Source organism: Saccostrea cucullata, unplaced genomic scaffold (genome assembly GCF_032062105.1).
Source record: "Saccostrea cucullata isolate Sc308-1 unplaced genomic scaffold, CSIRO_AGI_Scuc_v1 ctg2106, whole genome shotgun sequence".
Classification (NCBI taxonomy): domain Eukaryota; kingdom Metazoa; phylum Mollusca; class Bivalvia; order Ostreida; family Ostreidae; genus Saccostrea; species Saccostrea cuccullata.
Genome location: NW_026930315.1, coordinates 226,344 through 245,869, shown reverse-complemented (window position 1 = coordinate 245,869; position 19,526 = coordinate 226,344). Strand labels below are relative to the sequence as shown.

The window sequence follows — 19,526 nt, the reverse complement described above, 5'->3', positions numbered from 1 at the left end:
ATAACCCAGTCACTACACAACATATCACAGTCACTACACAACATAACCTAGTCACTACAATACATAATCAAATCACTACACTACATATCCCATTCACTACACAACATATCCCAGTCACTACACTACATAACCCAGTCATTACACAACATATCCCAGTCACTACACAACATAACCCAGTCACTACAATACATAACCTAATCACTGTACTGTAGAACTATGGATTATTACCCATTCACATCCTTATATCATATTGTCACTGTTACCATATCAATTTATTTTCAAAAATAGTTTGTTTAATCAGCAGTGATAGCTCTTCTTACCCATGGGAGTTTCTTTTTGATGAAAAGTTCTCATCTCATTGTGGATATGTAACATCATCTTTGAAGTTAAATGAATTGTTAGAGGAGTATGAGTATGCAACATCATCTAGATTTCGGTGTTTGAAAAGTGAAAAGCAGTTTGGAAAAATATTTGGTAAGTCAGAGGTGAAGATGATCATGTATACCAGTTAGCTTATACACATGTATTTAATGGTTACATAATTTAACGTGTATAACAATTCATCTGTTTCACAGCTTCAATTATCTTTTATTACAAAATATTACAGAGATATCTAGCTTACTGGTATATAATATTTGAAACAATGCAAGAATGTACATGTGTTTTATTCTATAATTTATTATTTAAATCAATGATTTAGTTCAATTATGAGAGAAAACAGCAAAATATTTTATTTTTTAAAAATTAAATCTGTTTTTAGAAATTTCAAAGGTTAGTGATCCACAAGTAAGACTCTGGGATACCCAAGGCAATGCTGACCCCTACATTAGATATGATGGAATTCCTTTTATCATCATGGGCAAGAAAGTGCTTGAGTGTCATCAGGGATTTGACAGAGACAGCAAAACTAATCAAAGAAAAAAAAGAAGATTAGGCCATAATAAAAATATTCCTAGCAGTAAGTGATATTATGAATCTTTTAAAGAATTATGTTGACATGGTTAAAGTAAATTATGTTTAATCATGCAATTCTGTTAATTCATATGTCTGATTAAAAAAAAAAAGATATTCATGTAGCTTGATTTTTATTTCTTCTGAAATATCATATTAAACGTCTACCCAGCATGTATGCTAATTATAGTATCCCCATGTATATATACAATGGAGTATTTGTAGTTTAGTTTAAGTCTTATACACCATTGCATCAAGTACTTTTGTAAGAGCTATTGAAAATCGATTTAACAAATTGAAATTCTTTTATCGTATTTATTGAAAATTGACAACTTTTCATTTATGTCAGAATATTGGGGATTTGGAAATATCTTGATATAATATATCATTGTATACATAAAATTACATAATTATAATGTAAATTAACCTACATATCTAATCTAGTTTGTCTTTATAGTCTGACCATATCTTCAAACATAAGCGCCGATTAGTACAGAACACCAAGAAGAAAGGATGCCCTGTAAGGATAAAAATCCGTCATGTAGTGAAATTTTTGAATTTCAAGGTAATATACATATAATGATCATTGGTTACAAAATTACATACATGCATGTACATGTGTTTTGTATCAGATTTGGGTTTATGAAGTAATTGATGCACATTTTCTTTTAAATTATGCAAAAGGTGAAGGATCAAGATCAACCAAGTAGGAAGTTTGTACCAAGCGTGAAGAAAGATTTAAATGACGGTACAGGTGAATTAGAATGTCAACCTCGGTTCTATGTCTCGTTTCCACCAGCAGAGGATCATAGGAATCACTTGAAAGGAGCGGTACATGGATTTTATATCATTTTTTTAATTAATATTTTTTTATTGAAGATTGTATTATAACATTTATTATCTGAAATTCAAAATCACGAAAATGCTTTAACATATACTTTAATACAAATGTCCTAACAATACAGGCATCCAGCATTTTGCAGCCAATGGACAAGAGAATTTCAAATTATATTAAGAAGGTTGTGAGCGAACATGGAGTCACAAGCACTCTGAAAATGAAACTGCTTATTGAAGTCTTTTTGAAGCAATCCATCTTTCTAAATTCTCCACTTCCACCTAAACACAACAAGAGATACTGGCCATCACTTAAGGACATTTATAACCACATGGCATCTCAGTTTCTCAAACTACGAGATAGCAGTTTTGATCAGGTATGATGGTGAAAAATGAACAATACATGTAAAATGCTCCTTAAGAAGTGCTTTACTATAATAAAAAAAATGTACCTAGGATAAATGGTTAATCCCACAGTCCATTAGATTCTGCATGCATATTAACAACAAGTCTACCATATAAGACATTAACAGGTTGTTGGCAAAGTCAAAAGTCTTTCCATAAACATTACTTAAATTTATGTACATAATAAGGATATTTTGCTCACATTAAGGCAACATGCCACATTTTGTCTTTAAATGCAGTAAGACATATTTCTGTATTTAAATACTCAGATATAAATACTAATCAACCTATTCTATTTTTTAAGCAAAAAAGAAATGAAATTGTATTGTTATTACTATGTCTGGAAATATATTTAAAAGTATGTAGAAGAAATGAAATATTTTTAATTTATTTTATTAGAAAGAGGTTCAAGGAATGATTGAGGAACAGAGGTCAATCCATCAAGAAGACAGATACTACTTAAGAATTAAGACTGATCAAGATCAAGGTAATTTTAACACCGCTCAATTGTAATAGTTTTTCCGAAATGATCATTCTATGAAATCATTGGAACTGTGCAAAAATACCAATATTCTGATTCAGAAGTATTGTTGTTCTTTTTTATTGTATTGCAATGCACTACTGTAGATAACTAAAATTTTGTGACACCTTATTTTTCGCAATAAAGACATTCATTTGTTATTAGTGAGGAAAACATTTCCAAAATTGTGGTCACTGATTTATATAATAAGGGCCCCACTCGGCGGGCGCCCTATTGTGATCTGAGTCTGGCACAATAGTTCTTAAATGAAAATAAAGTTCTCATTGATATGAAGTGATTGACAGTCTACTAGCTAATTGCACTGACTGGAATTAGATTTAAAATATAATGTAATTAATGTCAGAAAGATTTGCTATAGTACTAGACTGTAGGTCTATCATATAAAATTTAGCTTAATGACTCTCATTTCTGTATTTTTAAGTACAGCTATTTTTAATTAGATTGAAAATATTGCAACACACAATGCACTATGCATTTAAAAAGTATTGCAGTATATTGCAATGTAAAATTGCCTGCCAATAGCCAGGCCTATAGAAATCACACAAAATGAATTGACATGCCATGTTGTTTGTGTATGGATTTAGAACATCCTGTGAGCGGTGATCCAGATGAAAGGTTATTTGTTGATGAAGACCTGTTCATTGGAAATTATAGAAAGAGTGGTGATGGAGTCAACAAATTCCTGTACGTCCATCAGACTGCTTGGCAAAGACAACTGCTAAATAGATATGGAAATGAGATATGTCTTCTGGATGCAACATATAGAACAACCAGATACACCTTGCCTCTTTATTTCCTTTGTGTTCCTACAAATGTAAACTACATGACCGTTGCTACATTCATAGTTGAAACAGAGGACAGTGTATCCATCCAAGAAGCCTTATCTATTATAAAATCATGGAACCCAAACTGGAAGCCAGCATATTTTATGTGTGACTATGCAGATGAAGAAATATCTTCTATTGAATCTGTTTTTCCAGGTATTTTAATGAATATTTTTGTACCTACTATTTTCAGTTGTTTTACTGTTTCTAATTACAAGTATGCTCTGAGCAGATCATTTTCTTTTTTTTTTAAATTTGCTTCATATATACTCTTTGAATTGAAAAGTCAAGACATTTATTAAGGTCCTTGTCGGAACTTCCAATGAAATTTATATCATTACATGTTCATGTAGGTGGCACATGTATGTTATCTCAAACACATCATACATTTTTATTTTATTTTTTAAGAGTCCTTTGTCTACCTTTGTGATTTCCATCGAGAGCAGGCATGGGAGAGATGGCTTAAAGCAACTCACAATGGCATTGGAGATGATAAAGATGAAATTTTATCTTTGTTACGCTCTGTAGCAAGATCCAAAACCAATGAAGAGTTTGAACTGTCAAGTAACAGATTAAAGGTATTTTTTAATCAGTATTATGTACAGTAAAACTAATCCTACTCCTAACTTACACATTTACAAGAATGAAAACTCTTCTCAGTATCACTAGTATTTGCATTGTTAATAAACTATCATAATATAATTTCGTCTTGATTTTACTATTTTCAGTTGCTTTCTATGTACATGCATAAGTTATAAACCTGTAATTGGATTTCACTTTTTATTTCCTTTTTTAGAACAGTCACTTTTGGACAGAAAATAACAGATTCAGAAAATGGTTTGAAGGCAGATGGTTAAATAAATATAAGGTAAGATAGGTATAATATGTGTACATTGTATACACACGTAACGATGTGGCATATGTCCACAAAAAATTAATTTGCTGAGTACATGTAATTTTCTTAATTGTAGAGATGGGTGCAAGCTTTCCGACAGAAGAGATACAACACTTCTGTGAATACTAACAACGGGGTTGAGAGACAGAACAAGACACTGAAATATGAATTTCTTGAGGCAAAGAAAGCAAAGTCACTGTGTCATCTTCTTACAATTTTGTGGAATGATTTTCTTCCAGACATCTACCAAAGGTAATAAACCTTTATATATAGATGCTGCATTAATGTTGCTGCAATATATACATGTATGTGATAATGTTTAATATTATTTATATACAGTTATGCCACTACCGGGTAATTACCTAAAAAATCATTTACCTTATTTTGGAATTTCAGATATGTGAAACTGAATTTGATATCTGCAGAGGAATCAATGAGGTACAATCCTGACATTCCCACTTTCCTAATTAATCGTCCAAGAAATGTTGTAAAGCATTGCTTTAAAAGATGGGAAGAAGCAGGAAACATTTCTGTAGATGACATAGATTCCTTAGGAGAAGACCAATTCCTGGTAAAGAGTCAGGTTCCAGAGAGCTCACAAGTTTATTGTGTCCGCTTTTCAGCACCCGACTTTCCAGTACCATCTTGCGACTGTGAGGACTGGGCCAAACATCATTTGCCTTGTAAACACTTTTTTGCTGTCATTAGAAATGTTACTGGTTGGCAGTGGGAGAAACTACCTGAAGAGTATAGGAACAATCCCTTCCTGACATTAGATGAGAGTGTTCTTTATGAGTTCAGTTCACCATCTTATGTTACTCACCCTGACTGCAAAGAAGACCAAGAGTCAAGAAGAGAGACCAATACAGACAGCAACATTCAAGAAATTATTTTACCATCCAAATCTAGACTTTCTAAAATAAGATCCAACATCAGCAGCTACTGTCAAATGATAAGAGACTATTCATATTCTTGTAAGGACGAAGAAATTTTGGAAACCCTCGGCTCTAAATTGAAGGATACATTAGATGGTTTAACAACTAGTCTCAGCGAAACTGATGTACTCCCTGTAGATAATCCACAAAAGCAAATGACCCACATTGCAACAACACCAGCAAAGCGAATAAATAAACTTTCTCTATCGAAGAAAAGAAACAAAGGAGTTGGGAGACATGGTTCATCTGCAGAGAATATGCGAAAACATACATCCAAGGGTGTACATGACCTGTTATCACATGGTAATGCATATGGAAAGTGAAATGAGAATCTTCTTTTTGATAAATGCATGTAAGAATATATTGTAGGAAAAATAATGATGGTTATTTTCTTATTGAAGAGAGCAGTGAGGTTGCAGAGGAGATCATTACCATTGAAGATGATCAATATTCACATTTAGAAGCAAATGGTAAAATTTTCAACTTGGATACATTTTCAAATGTCCAATATAAAATGAGATAAAGCTCTATTCAGTAAAAGAGTTAAAAATCTGTCTGGCTTAAACCAATGATTGATTGTTTTATATATTTTTAACTTTAGGAATGAAGGGTATATTAAAGAAAATGCACAAAGGTACAAAGCAGGTGAAGAAGGTACATTTTCCAGATTCTGGTACCATGTCACAGACAGTTACAAAGTATCATGAGATGGATTATAGGGAAGGTTTGTGCTTTTATCCAGTCCCAAGAATTAAGTAATGACATTTCATTAGGAGGCTGATTTCTAAAAACTAAATTATCTTTACAGCTTTAGAGGAGGTGAACAAAATTTGGAATATGGAAAAAGGCACTGGATTTTTTATTGGAAAAGTAACTAATTTTAACATCACAGATGAGGACATAAGGTCTCTTAATGGTACAAACTGGGTGACTGATCAGGTAAGCACATATTTACTTTATAAAGTTTTTAATAGTTAGCACTTCCTCAATTTCTTTTTCTAGATATACATTCAATTTGATCATGTGCATTAATTTTTATCATTTTTACAGGTTATTGATGCATATTTAGCTGCCATTGTTCAAAAGGAAATCGAGAAAGGAAACAAGGTTGCTCTATATCCATCACAAACCATGACTCAGATCATGGATGGAAATTTTTCAGTTGGAAAGAGTCGAAGGAAGGTATAATTATTCTGCAATCAAGTTAACAAACATGGTTTAAATAATGTCCTTTTATGCTTAATATACAGCTGTATTTTATTTTTCAGTTGAAGCTATATGAGTGTACTTCAATAATTGGAGCTATATGTAAAAATCGTCATTGGACTCTTGTGGTAAGTACACAATTTTCAGGTTTAATGAGATTGATAGAAATTATTAACCACATGGAAGCTAGTAAGATTACTGACAATGAAAAGACACATGTACATGTATTTACAGCTCAATAATTTTTTCAATTGAATTTGATTCTGCTTATCAGACAATGGAGATCGGTATTGTTGAAATTCAATCTATTTTAATGGATCAAAATCTACAAGTTAAAGATAAGTGAGGCAACACCATATTCTTTTCAGATTGTTGATCCTTTGAAGGGTTTCATACATTACTTTAACCCCCTGAAAGAGACCAGAATACAGATTGAGGAGATAAAGAGAAACTGGTGGTAATTAATTAAGATGATGTCAATAAAACAATGTGCCATAGCTACATGTATGATTACTGTACATCTGAAATCCAATCCCTCTTTTAATTAACAAAGTAAAGCATTACATGTTTTATGTTTAGTTTTTATATTGATTAAATTATTTCTGTATATAATTTTCTTTAAGTTTGTACATCAGTGAGAGGATGGTTACATATCATGAATTGGAGAGAAGGAATTGGGCTGTCATCACAAGAGAACACTCTAAACAGACAGACAGTTTTAATTGTGGAGTGTATTGTTTGATAGTGAGTTATGTAATTCTTATCATTAGTAAAAGTTCCTATATTTTATCTAATCATATAGAAAATTATGGAATACATGTTATAATTGTGTGTAATAATGTGCATTTATGCCAGTAAGTATTGCACACCAAAAAAATATCACCTTGAAAGTACATAACTGTTATTTCTTTCTAAAATTTCTTTAGTTTGCTGAAAGATATTTCAACCAGCAACCGTGTGACAAGGTTTCAAATGCAGACCTAAAGAGTGCAAGAGAAAAAATAGCAACTTCTCTAATGATGTACAATGGTAAACAAAAAAGCCCTACATATAAAGATTACTAACAAAAATATATTTGTGAAGCATTCTGAGACTATATAACTTTGATGTGCAATGGTAATCAAAAATATCTTGCATTTAAAGTATTTTATATAATTTGTGTTTGTTGACTTCTCTACTTTACTTGCCAAATGAAAAGTTTTATAATTTCGAAAAGAAATTAAATTGGTCAATCATTTTTTGTGAGCATATATCTGAAATTTTTTTTGAACTCATGCAGTCTAAAAATACCGCTGTCATTTTTGACATATGCAGAAGAAAAGTAAGTTAAGTCTAAACATAAAAAAAATTTCAAAAAATACATTTTAAATATTAAAAATATTTCATTATAAATTGATCTTAAAAACAAGCATGAATATAAAAAAAAAAAAGATTTTTGACTAATTGCAGAAACATGTGAATTGTGCTCAAGAAAATTTCACAGGAATATTTTTCAGTGTGATACAATGGATGCATGTAAAGGAAAAAATTTAAAAAATGTAATCTGAAATTTAGTTTTTCAAAGCATTCATTTTATATAGTTTCACAGATTTTAACATTTACTATTTCAATATTAAAAAATATTAATCACTTGAATCACATTTTGAAATCATGCCGAAGAGGAAATCCTGCCATTCTTTTTATTTTAAATTGGCAAAAGATGCAAATCACGAGCAATTCTGTCATTCGCGTTTCACAACATTTTCCAATCACATTTTCATAGATTGAAATATTCACAAAAAGAAGTTTGAATGCTTTATAACTGGCATTGCAAACGGTCATCTTCTTCCTGAGCAATCAGGCAAAATGGCTACAGTTCACTGGCAATTGCATTCTAAAGCTAATGCTGCTGGTCAACTCTTAATATTGCAACTGATCTTTTCTCTTCCAAATATGATTTCATATTCAATATATTTTCCAACTGTGATAAGGATTTATGTTTATTTTCTGGAAAAAGAATAATTTATGTAAAAAATACTGGATTTAATTTTCAATCATTAACATCTGGCTCTGCAAATCAAAAGCAAATGCAGCTGTCTTTTATTTTCATAGATAAAAAGTATTCATTGTTTATATATGTTATCAAAATTGTTTACACACCATCTATGCTTTGTTGTAAAGCTTTCTCTAATTTCATTGAAAAGGCATGACCTGCCTGGTGGTACCAAAAGAAGACAGAGCTAGGTCCTTTTGGAAAGTAATCTTGGATGCAGATGCTGTTATTTTAAAAGTAGTTAAAGCTAATCTGGAAGTTGTACTCAAAATTTGTAATTTTGAAAACAATGCTCTTTACAGCTCAGAACATTGTTTAGTAAAATTCCATAATGTATAAACAAGGTGTATTTATTATATAGAATTAAAAAGATACTTTTTTTAGAACTTCTGTACCAAACAATTAAATTGATAAGCAATCTTAGGTTTTGCAAAGAAAATCACAGGGATAAGTCGTTCCTAACATGTTCAACACATCTGTAAGTAATTAGCACAATCCCACATTTAGGGAAGTGATCAGTTGTTTTTAACAAGTATTTAAATATAAAATATAATATATTTTATAAGAAAAACATTTAATTGTAATAACATGTATGTTTATAGCCTGACTAAACAATTAATCAATATACTATCTACTTTACAGTTATAGAAATCATTTGTGTTAAGAAAAATAATATCAATTTTTTAAAAAAAATGGGAATGACAAAATTTTAGGTCCATGGGATAATGTTCTAAAAAAAAAGTTCTAAAACAAAAAATCAGTTTAATTTATGAAAAATAATTGCTTTGATATTTAATACAACAAACTAAATGCAATATTGTAATGTATACAATCATGCAATACTTTTTTTTTTTTGTTTAAGTTAAATAATATAATAAAAATGTTTCTTATGCAACTCAATACTTTAAAAAAAAGAGAATGGTTGAGAAATAATGTTTCCACACGAATTTTAAAAAAATATTGCCTTTTGAAATTTTATAAGTTTAAATTTCCTTGTGACAAAGAGACTAAGAAAATACGCCCGGATTTATAATTTACCCTGGAAAAGAGGAAGCACATGAGATTTCTGGCAAAAAAGAAGTTACGATATCCACTGAAAAAACCTTTTTGTTGAATTACATCTCTGTATATCAGGATTTGCAAAAAATAGGTAATACTTTTTGAATTTTATTCTTAATGATATACAATGGTAAACAAAAAAGGACAAGTACAAATACATATAAAGATTACTAACAAAAATATATTTGTGAAGCATTCTGAGACTATATAACTTTGATGTGCAATGGTAATCAAAAATATCTTGCATTTAATGTATTTTATATAATTTGTGTTTGTTGACTTCTCTAACTTGCCAAATGAAAAGTTTTATAATTTCAAAAGAAATTAAATTGGTCAATCATTTTTTTAGCATATATCTGAAATTTTTTTTGAACTCATGCTGTTCTACAGCACAGTTCCTTGTTATTTTTGACATATGCAGAAGAAACAGTAAGTTAAGTCTAAACATTAAAAAACAATTTCAAAGGAAAAGATATCATTATTCATTTAATCTTTCGTTACAAAGAAAGAGGAAAATGGAAAGAAAAGAGTTAAATTCATTATAAATTGATCTTAAAAACAAATAAATAAAAAAAAAAAATTAAATTGCAGATCACATGTGAATTGTGCTCAAGAAAATTTCACAGGACCGAAGCCTGTTTAGGATCTGGATGCATGTCATTGGAAACAATCACTTGCCGGATGTGTTCCCTGAAATTCCAGGTAATTGTCTAAGCATTCATTTTACATAGTGCATGGATGTAACATTTACTATTTCAATATTAAATAAATATTAATGGCTTGTTGTTTTTTTTAAATAAGCAATCCTCATATATTCATATTTAATATTTCATAAATATTAGGAGAAACCATCCAAGAGGAAATCAGACGATGGAGAAATTGGAAATGAAAAAAATCTGAAGAAATGGAAAACAATGGAAAATGGTTTGAGAATTTTAGAATAATTCTGTACATGTATAACATTTCATATTAAAACTGAGTTTTCACTTCCAAATCATGTATTACTATTAGTATATTGTACTGGTACTTTAAATATTTTATTCAATTTCAGCCAAGTCTGATGTACTGTTCACAAGGAATGGACCAGATCAAAACTTGGAAGCATCAGGAAAAAATGCAAAATTTCATGTGAATAGTAATGGTGGGTAATTCTTTCAAATTTTTACACATGAAGTGTATATCTGTCATTATTATTTTATATATTTATACTGTCCAATTGTATTCACCAGGCTATGATTTGGTAGAGAATTTATGGTCATTAGAAAAGGATTTCAATTTTCCAGTGGCTAATGTATTTGGTAAAGTAATCATGGACACAGACATTCGTTCATTAAAAAGTAATGAATGTCTCACTGACAGGGTATGTATAAAAATATTTAATGAAAACAAGAACTCGATCGCATGCCGCTCAGATAAATTGTTTAGTCATATTCATAATGAATCATCTAAGCAATGAGTAAATTCAATTCAATCATAGGCATCGAAACCAGGGTCTTAGCCCTCCCCCCTTTAATTCGCTTCTGATGCCAATGTCAATTAGGTCTTGACCTCTTTGCATTTTAACAAGTCTTTGCAAAGAAAATAAGGGAAAAGGTAACATGTTCCAATAATTAAGCTCAAGGGCTACTATTCTTTAATTCGATCATTTGTTTTTCCAAGATTTTTATTCTTAGAAATAATGCCTACATATATTTTATACTAGGTCATTGACTGTTATTTGTTGTTGCTGGCCACTCAACAAAATGAATTAGGAAGAAATGTTGTACACTATGACCAAACCAAAATGACAGGGATCATAAATTCAGACTTCCGATTACCAGATGTATCCCAAAACTCTGTAAGTGAAAAGACGTACTAATTATATAAATTGTATCAAATACAGTTAATTAACAATCGTTAGTATTTGTCTTAACAAAAGAAGACAGAGCTAGGTCACTATTTTGATACCAGTCTGCATTAAAATGTATTCACATTTACAGGGTATAGATGTAGAGGCAGATGTTATTGTGGGAGTGTATCACAGGTCATATCATTGGACTTTAGTGGTGAGATTTTTTGTTCACACTATGTTTTGTTAATATGAGTTTGTAAACCATAGCAGTATTACCACTTTTCTTTCTTTAGATTGTTGAAGTAAGAGAAGGCAAGATTTTTTTCTATAACTCCATGTGGTGCCATATTCCCTGGAAGCTTCATCCATGTGGAGAGAGGAGCCATGAGATGAAAAAAATTGAGAGGAGTTGGAGGTATCCACTAAAAACAACCTTTATGTTGACCTTGACTTGTCCCATGATATATCTGGTTTGTGCTTTTAAATTTTCTCACAAGTCATACTTTTTTTATTGTTAAAGGAAATATGACAGTGAATATCGGAACAAGTACCAAATAAGCAACAAGTCACCAGATTGGAAGATATGTACAAGTCCACATGCTCTCCAGAGAGATTCATTCAACTGTGGAATATATTGCCTTGTGGTATTGTCTTTGTTTTTCTATATATGCCATCTCAATACATGTATATACCATCTGAATATTTGGACTAGCTTCAATATTTGTCCATAAAATAGGACAGCACATGGTTTTTCACAAAAAAAATTTCACGATTCAAATTAATACCTTTCCATTATGGTTGATATTATCTGTTCTGTCGTTCATTTTATTTCTATGACAGAATGTTTACCAACAACTTGAAATTTTAATACAATGTTCTCTTGATATTCAATACAATTCAACCATAGATATGATCTGACAGATATGTTACTTTTTGAAATTTTATTTTAGTTTGCAGAGAAGCATTTAAATGGACACTTGCATGATCTACAAAGTAATAACTAAAAAAGATCTACAAATCATGAGGAGAAAAGTAGCTTTAGAGTTGATGCTTTACAAAGGTATTTATTTTGTATTCATTTTTTTGCCCCCAGATCTAAATATCCCAGGGGTATAGTGTTTTTGTCCCATCCTGTCTGTCTGTTGTCAACTTTAACTTAGCCCATTGAGTGGGTGGGGTTATAGTTTTCATATTTCTCAGATGCATTCCAGTTATAATAATGGAAAAGAAATCAGGACATGTCTAGTTAAAATAAGAGAGATTTGAATAGTACAGAACTTTGCATTTCTTTTTTCATTACAGTTAACTTGACAGGATGTTGCCCAAAATGTGCTAAAAAAATTGAAAATGAGGAAAAGGTAGATCTTACTTTTTTAACACACCATGCATATCAATGTCTTCCTACAAAATGAGCATGATGTTGCATTTTTTCCTGCATAGTTTTCTATTGTTATTCATATATGATTATGAATCTCATAGTTCTAAAGGACATATTTTAATCATCAATACAGAAGATGAAACTTTTAAGGAGTAATGTCTTATTAGTGTGTTTTTGTACTGTCAATAATTAATGAGAGAGAAGCAATTTGTTTATGAGATACATAAATACCTGATTAGTTTTATTTGCTGAAATTTGCATGACTGTTCAGAATCATAAGAAAATCTGGGAAAAAAGTATGCACATGTACCTTGAACAATTCATTTTGCTCTCTGAGTGATATTTTTCTTCCGTTTTCCCGATTTATATCATTTCAGTGATGTCACATGACTTTGGAATAAATTGTTTCACAAGTTAAAAAGAAAGTCATGCAATCAAAAAATTAAATGTTTACATATTGTAAAACCTTTCTCAGATTTTTTTACCATATACTTTTAGTAGATTAGCTGTTTACATATATTACAAGTTAATGATATGATGATTTATACATTTAACTTAGAAAATTATAACATGCATGAACAAACAGCAGGCCTATGGGTCACAAGACTCACCTGGGTCACAAAATTCAATCTACACTAAGAAGACATTTCATAAAACTATGATGGCCCCATCCTACCACTGGTGGAAATTGTTTGAAAAAAACAAAATTTACACTATGTAATGAAGCTTTCATAATGCAAATTTTATCTTTTCCAACTCAGTGGTTTTTTAATGAAGATTTTTTGAAAGATGTCCATTTCACTTAATCTTTATTATCCCCCCTTAAAAAGGAGATGGTACATGGTTTTTAATTTGAAAAAAAAAATGAACTTCATGCATTCTTGAATGCTTTATATCAAATTTAGCTTAGATTAGTTCAGTTGTATACCTGTAAAAAAAAATTTTAAAAAGACAGACAATGGACAAATTTTGATTGATAAATCTCCCTAGTGCCTTTTGGGTTAGATAACATAAACTCAAGTAAAGATTTGTTAACAGGAACATTCTGAACCTGCTAATCTATTTTTTTTCATGCAACAGTACTAGCCTTGTAATATTTAGGACACCCTTTAAGCAAGTTTTCTAAAACTTGTATTGATTTATGCATTACATAGAACTGTTGCTATTTAAGTTTTTAAATGATTTATTTGTTTTACTTGTAGTTGTAATTAAAGTATCTTTATATATCTTATCAACTTAGTATGATTATTAATTTATAACAATATGATCAACAAGTATGATTGATAATAAAACCAATCAGTTCATCAACATTCATTTCTACTGTAAATCCTTTTCACAATGAATTTTTTAAAAATGGTTTTTAATTTCTTTTCCTTTTAGGTATCTACCTGTCAAAGAAGAGACTTTAAGTACGGATGATTGCAAGTAAGTTCAATCTTTTTTTTAATATTACTTTTAAAGAACAACAATAAATCTTATCATAATTATAATTATTTAACTCTATCTATGGGTTTTGGAAAATTGCGAATTTTTGCTACTTAGAATTAATAATCTAAACTTATCTCATTTACACTAATATAGGCTTACTTGTGAAACTGAGAACCAGACACAGAGTGAAAATATGTGAGTGCATGTAGCTGAGATGTATACTTTTCATTAATGCTAAGCTTTGGCAAAACAAATAGTACATGGTTTGCAGAAAAGTGAAAAGAACATTTGCTTAAAAAAAATTATTTGCAATATATATTGATAATAAAGACTATTTATTACATGGTAAAATATTTTTATGTACAAAGTGATGTTATAAATATGCAGGGGAAAAGAGGGCACTGGAAATGATGAAGAGGAGGTACAAGATGCAGCTGATGTTGTGACGCAATCTTCTGGTGGGTAGTTCATATGTACTTTACTGTGTTCAGGTAAATATATTGCTATGTATTTTGCTGAAATTTTAATAAAAAGCTCTTTTTTCAGTATTTGATACAGATTATATTAACAGTCATGTGAGTATAAGAAAGTTAAATACATTATTCATGTTTATCAAATTAATTGAATAGTTTTGTACAATACATATTATTAAGTAAACATTCTTTTTACAGCTGAACAGTGTAATAGGTGCTCTAACAAAGATAATGAACTGCAAAATTGATGAATGGTAATTTGTTCTGTTAATATTCCTGTACAAATATGATATTTAAAAAAAATGATGAAATTGTATACATTTGTATATCATAAGTAATAGATAAAGTCTCAGGTAGACACACAACTTTCATTTTATTTACATTTTCCAGTGATGAAGCTGATCATGCCCGCCATCATATGTTTGTAAAGAGCCCTGCAGATATGTATGACAAATACATTAAACAGTATTTCTTTGGAAGAAAATTTTTAAGTTCTCAGGTAAGAATTAGAAGAATTATATCTGAAATAGTACATGACATGTACGTATGTTCATTTTAAATGTTGTATCAAAAATTGCACTGAAAAAATTATTGAATCTTTTCATTGGAACTTAAGATAATTTATGTGCATTTCCAAAAGTATTTTCTGTTTACATTTCAATGGACAATATGCTGACTTACTTTAATAGGAACAAGAACATCTACAAACAGTTCTCCAAGAAGAAATGTTCTGCAGCAAACCTTTGCCTGGGTAAGAGTTTGCAGATAATTATTTGATTTTGAAGTCACGAATGCATTAGAAATTTAGAACTGTACTCTATTTGTAATTCTTTGTCATTTATTGTCTTAATTCCTCTTTTTGGTTACTTTTTTACCAGGTTTATATAAATTTTAAATAATTTTCCAGATCCATTTTCACTCGATATAGAACCTTCCAAACTCTTGAAAATGAAGAATTGGAAAGTATCCTTATAGATAGTCCACTGTATGTATACTCAATAATTTTTATTTTTTTTACCAGATCTATTACATGTTTAAAAAGCAGCATAACAATTTATGAATGTACTCCCTATACCCATTAGAATATATGTAAGCATGCATTATTTTCAAAAGATTTGTCTTTTTTCAGAATGGCAGTTCACTATTTCTCATTCATTCTACTGAAAGAAGCAATGGTTTATCTGATCTGTAATAAAACAGGACTGCCTTATGAAGAGGCTGATGCAAGATGTTCATCAACAGAGTGTTCAGTAAAGGATTTCCATCTATAAGTGACTGTTCAGTCCAAAAACTTATTATGCCAAACAAACTTATTATGCCATACAACAAACCAGTATTTGGTTTTTTTTGTTAGTTAATATGTGATAAATGTTGCAGTATGATGTGTAGTGACTGGATTGTGTTGTGAAGTGACTGGATTATGTAGTTAAATGAATGGATTATGTTGTGTTGTGATTGGGTTATGTAGTGCAGTGATTGGGTTATGTTGTGTAGTGACTGGGTTATGTATTGTAGTGACTGGGATATGTAGTGTAGTGACTGGTATATGTATTGCAGTGACTGGGATATGTTGTGTAGTGACTGGGTTATGTTGTGTGGTGACTGGGTTATGTTGCGCAGTGACTGGGGTGTGTTGTGTAGTGACTGGGTTATGTTGTGTAGTGACTGGGATATGTAGTGTAGTGACTGGGAATATGTAGTGTAGTGACTGGGTTATGTTGTGTTGTGGCTGGGATATGTTGTGCAGTGACTGGGATATGTTGTGTAGTGACTGGGATATGTTGTGCAGTGACTGGGATATGTTGTGTAGTGACTGGGATTATGTTGTGTAGTGACTGGGATATGTTGTGTTGACTGGGTTATGTTGTGTAGTGACTGGGTTATGTATGTAGTGACTAGGTTATGTTGTGTAGTGACTGGGAATATGTAGTGTAGTGACTGGATTATGTTGTGTAGTGACTGGGATATGTTGTGTATTGACTTGATTATTAGTGTAGTGACTGGGATATGTAGTGTAGTGACTAGGTTATGTTGCGTAGTGACTGGGATATGTAGTGTTTGACTTGATTATGTAGTGTAGTGACTGGGATATTGTGTGTGTAGAGACTGGGTTATGTTGTGTAGTGACTGGGTTAGTGACTGGGTTATGTTGTGTAGTGACTGGGATATGTTGTGTAGTGACTGGGATATTTAGTGTAGTGACTGGGTTATGTTGTGTAGTGACTGGGATATGTAGTGTAGTGACTGGGGTGTGTAGTGTAGTGACTGGGATATGTTGTGTAGTGACTGGATTATGTATTGTAGTGACTGGGATGTGTTGTGTAGTGACTGGGATATGTTTTGTAGTGACTGGGTTATGTTGTGTAGTGACTGGGATATGTTGTGTAGTGACTGGGATATGTTGTGTAGTGACTGGGATGTGTTGCATAGTGACTGGGTTATGTTGTGTAGTGACTGGGTTATGTAGTGTAGTGACTGGGATGTGTTGTGTAGTGACTGGGTTATGTTGTGTAGTGACTGGGTTATGTTGTGTAGTGACTGGGATGTGTTGTGTAGTGACTGGGTTATGTTGTGTAGTGACTTGGTTATGTAGTGTAGTGACTGGGATGTGTTGTGTAGTGACTGGGTTATGTTGTGTAGTGACTGGGTTATGTTGTGTAGTGACTGGGATATGTAGTGTAGTGACTGGGTTATGTTGCACAGTGACTGGGATGTGTTGTGTACTGACTGGGTTATGTTGTGTAGTGACTGGGATATGTTGTGTAGTGACTGGGTTATGTTGTGTAGTGACTGGGTTATGTTGTGTAGTGACAGTTTTTTGTAGTGTAGAGACTAGTATATGTAGTGCAGTGGCTGGATTATGTAGTGTAGTGACTGGGTCATTTTAGCTAATGACTGGATTTAGTTTCTGTATTTATTGGGTTTCATTATAAAATGAATTGTCAATTTTATGCAGTAATATAATATGTAGTGACCGAGTTATTATACTTAATGAATGGTTATCAAGTGATGGGTTATGTTATGAAGTGATGTGTGTTATGTTCCAGGGTAACCCTGTTATGATTTTGTAATATTATGACTGCATTATATTGTATCATGCCTTGAATATTTTGCATCATAATTAAGTTATGGAAGTTACATGTATGTTGTAGTGACTTGGTTATGCTTTTATTATCAAGTTATGTTTATGCATAAATTGATACTTTTGTACTGTGTTATTCAGTACAGTTATTGATTTATAGTTTACTTTGTTCTTATTTTTTCCATTGCAACAAAGTGACCATGTGACATTATAATTAAGATGGGCAGATATTGATTTCAGTAGGTTAATAATTTTAAAAATGGAATATAAATTATCCATAAATTTATTGTTTTATGTTCATAATGATTTGTTTTGTGTTTTTCTTATTTTCTTTATCATCTGGTTTTGTTTTTCTCTTCGTTTTGTTTTGATCCAATTTAGAAGATTGTGGAAATGACAACATATGTGTCAAATATAAGGGCAAGTCAATATAGAATGATTCTGAAAATGAATGCATGCATAAATTATCAGTATATTAGGTCTATTTTGCATAAAGTACAATTATTTGTAGTAATGTACTGTAACATTTCTTTCCTGATTACTTTCAGGTTTGAGTTTGAATGCATGAGTGTCTTGAATACCTATAAGATAAGTACATGTTTACTTGCTAGACAGGTCAACTATGCATTTTATAAGGCATTGTTTCAAGGTACCCATTGTATTTAGGTCAGGCTTTTAGTCGCTATACTTATGCAATATTAATTTGAATGATTATTTTTAAAATTTATGGTCTCATAACTGTAACGATGTGGTCAAACAAATTGAGTGAGATGCGTTAATATTAATCTCAGTAAGATTTGTAGAGACTAAACATTTTGGATTGACATCTCCAGACCAAAATTTTTAGTCTCTACAAATCTTGCTGAGATTATGTTAGTCTTATTGAAAATTTGTTTGAAAAGTTATTGCTTTATCTGACGATGTGATTTATATTTCCATAATTACATTCCTGTATTGTTTATAAACTGTGTGTAGGATGGGAAGGTTAACGGTTAAGCTATGAATAAATAATATATAATAATTGTGGTTTTACTTATTTATGGAAAGGAATCGATTGCACTGATCAACACATCAAACAAAAACTAGAAAGTCTGCTATTGCAAGCAATTAATAGCGTATGTTGCCCCGAACTGGACAAGACTTTCATTTTTTCATCATACATTAGCTCGATCAGCTTGGACAACCATTAACTCGTATCAGTCCTTTCAGTACTTTGATTTGAAAATCAAAATATTAACTTTTGTAATAATTTCAGATGTGATTTAACTCAGTAACTGTTCAAAAGTTCCGATAGGAATCCATATAAATTACATGTATATACTTAAACAAGACAGTATTGTATGAACTGAAAGTAGAAACATCAAGTCAATATTAACAAAAACCCCAGATTAATTAAGAGACTAAATACACCAGCTTGCGTGTACAACAAATTAATAATCAGAATTTTCAGTATTCGCATAGATCATTGAAGTATTTAAATAAGTACAAACTTTGTTATTTACATAAATACATCGGGTTCAGGTACTGAATTGTAACCATTAAAGTCGATCTGGAATTTATTTTTCCGGATGCACTGACTGGGTTAAGTTATAGACTCTACCTAAACAAACATACACAAAAATATCAAGCATACTGCAGATCTAACGCACACG

At 31.0% G+C, this 19,526-nt stretch overlaps 2 protein-coding genes and 2 long non-coding RNA genes across 4 annotated transcripts; all 4 read left to right on the top strand.

Moving 5' to 3' along the window:
• Nucleotides 1-1,398: 1,398 nt before the first annotated feature.
• On the top strand, nt 1,399-7,677 carry LOC134283680 (uncharacterized). The gene is made up of 17 exons (XM_062766170.1): nt 1,399-1,516; nt 1,636-1,782; nt 1,917-2,162; nt 2,590-2,677; nt 3,316-3,711; nt 3,964-4,133; nt 4,352-4,423; nt 4,527-4,702; nt 4,847-5,688; nt 5,787-5,855; nt 5,987-6,109; nt 6,194-6,324; nt 6,436-6,567; nt 6,654-6,719; nt 6,960-7,048; nt 7,215-7,335; nt 7,518-7,677. Exons 3-17 carry the CDS (start codon nt 1,938-1,940, stop codon nt 7,653-7,655), a joined length of 2,838 nt encoding a protein of 945 aa, XP_062622154.1. The 5' UTR covers nt 1,399-1,516; nt 1,636-1,782; nt 1,917-1,937; the 3' UTR covers nt 7,656-7,677.
• Nucleotides 7,678-11,878: 4,201 nt separating this feature from the next.
• LOC134283673 (uncharacterized) lies at nt 11,879-12,871 on the top strand. The gene is made up of 4 exons (XR_009995522.1): nt 11,879-11,928; nt 12,034-12,157; nt 12,464-12,573; nt 12,816-12,871. It is a non-coding gene; the product is annotated as an uncharacterized LOC134283673 (long non-coding RNA).
• Nucleotides 12,872-14,101: 1,230 nt separating this feature from the next.
• Nucleotides 14,102-14,755, top strand: LOC134283688 (uncharacterized). Its single transcript, XR_009995532.1, has 3 exons — nt 14,102-14,316; nt 14,473-14,514; nt 14,707-14,755. It is a non-coding gene; the product is annotated as an uncharacterized LOC134283688 (long non-coding RNA).
• Nucleotides 14,756-14,866: 111 nt separating this feature from the next.
• LOC134283686 (uncharacterized) lies at nt 14,867-16,446 on the top strand. The gene is made up of 6 exons (XM_062766175.1): nt 14,867-14,894; nt 14,991-15,046; nt 15,183-15,291; nt 15,482-15,543; nt 15,700-15,777; nt 15,922-16,446. Exons 2-6 carry the CDS (start codon nt 15,024-15,026, stop codon nt 16,061-16,063), a joined length of 414 nt encoding a protein of 137 aa, XP_062622159.1. The 5' UTR covers nt 14,867-14,894; nt 14,991-15,023; the 3' UTR covers nt 16,064-16,446.
• The last annotated feature ends 3,080 nt before the right edge of the window (nt 16,447-19,526 follow it).

Bases quoted from the DNA above. Each gene is read 5' to 3' on its own strand.
- LOC134283680 (XM_062766170.1), top strand. From the start codon at position 1,938: ATGGACAAGAGAATTTCAAATTATATTAAGAAGGTTGTGAGCGAACAT. The intron at 4,703-4,846 runs GTAATAAACCTT...TTGGAATTTCAG, and splicing joins CTTCCAGACATCTACCAAAG to ATATGTGAAACTGAATTTGA. The intron at 6,325-6,435 runs GTAAGCACATAT...TCATTTTTACAG, and splicing joins CAAACTGGGTGACTGATCAG to GTTATTGATGCATATTTAGC.
- LOC134283686 (XM_062766175.1), top strand. From the start codon at position 15,024: ATGAACTGCAAAATTGATGAATG. The intron at 15,544-15,699 runs GTAAGAGTTTGC...ATAATTTTCCAG, and splicing joins TGCAGCAAACCTTTGCCTGG to ATCCATTTTCACTCGATATA. The intron at 15,778-15,921 runs GTATGTATACTC...GTCTTTTTTCAG, and splicing joins ATCCTTATAGATAGTCCACT to AATGGCAGTTCACTATTTCT.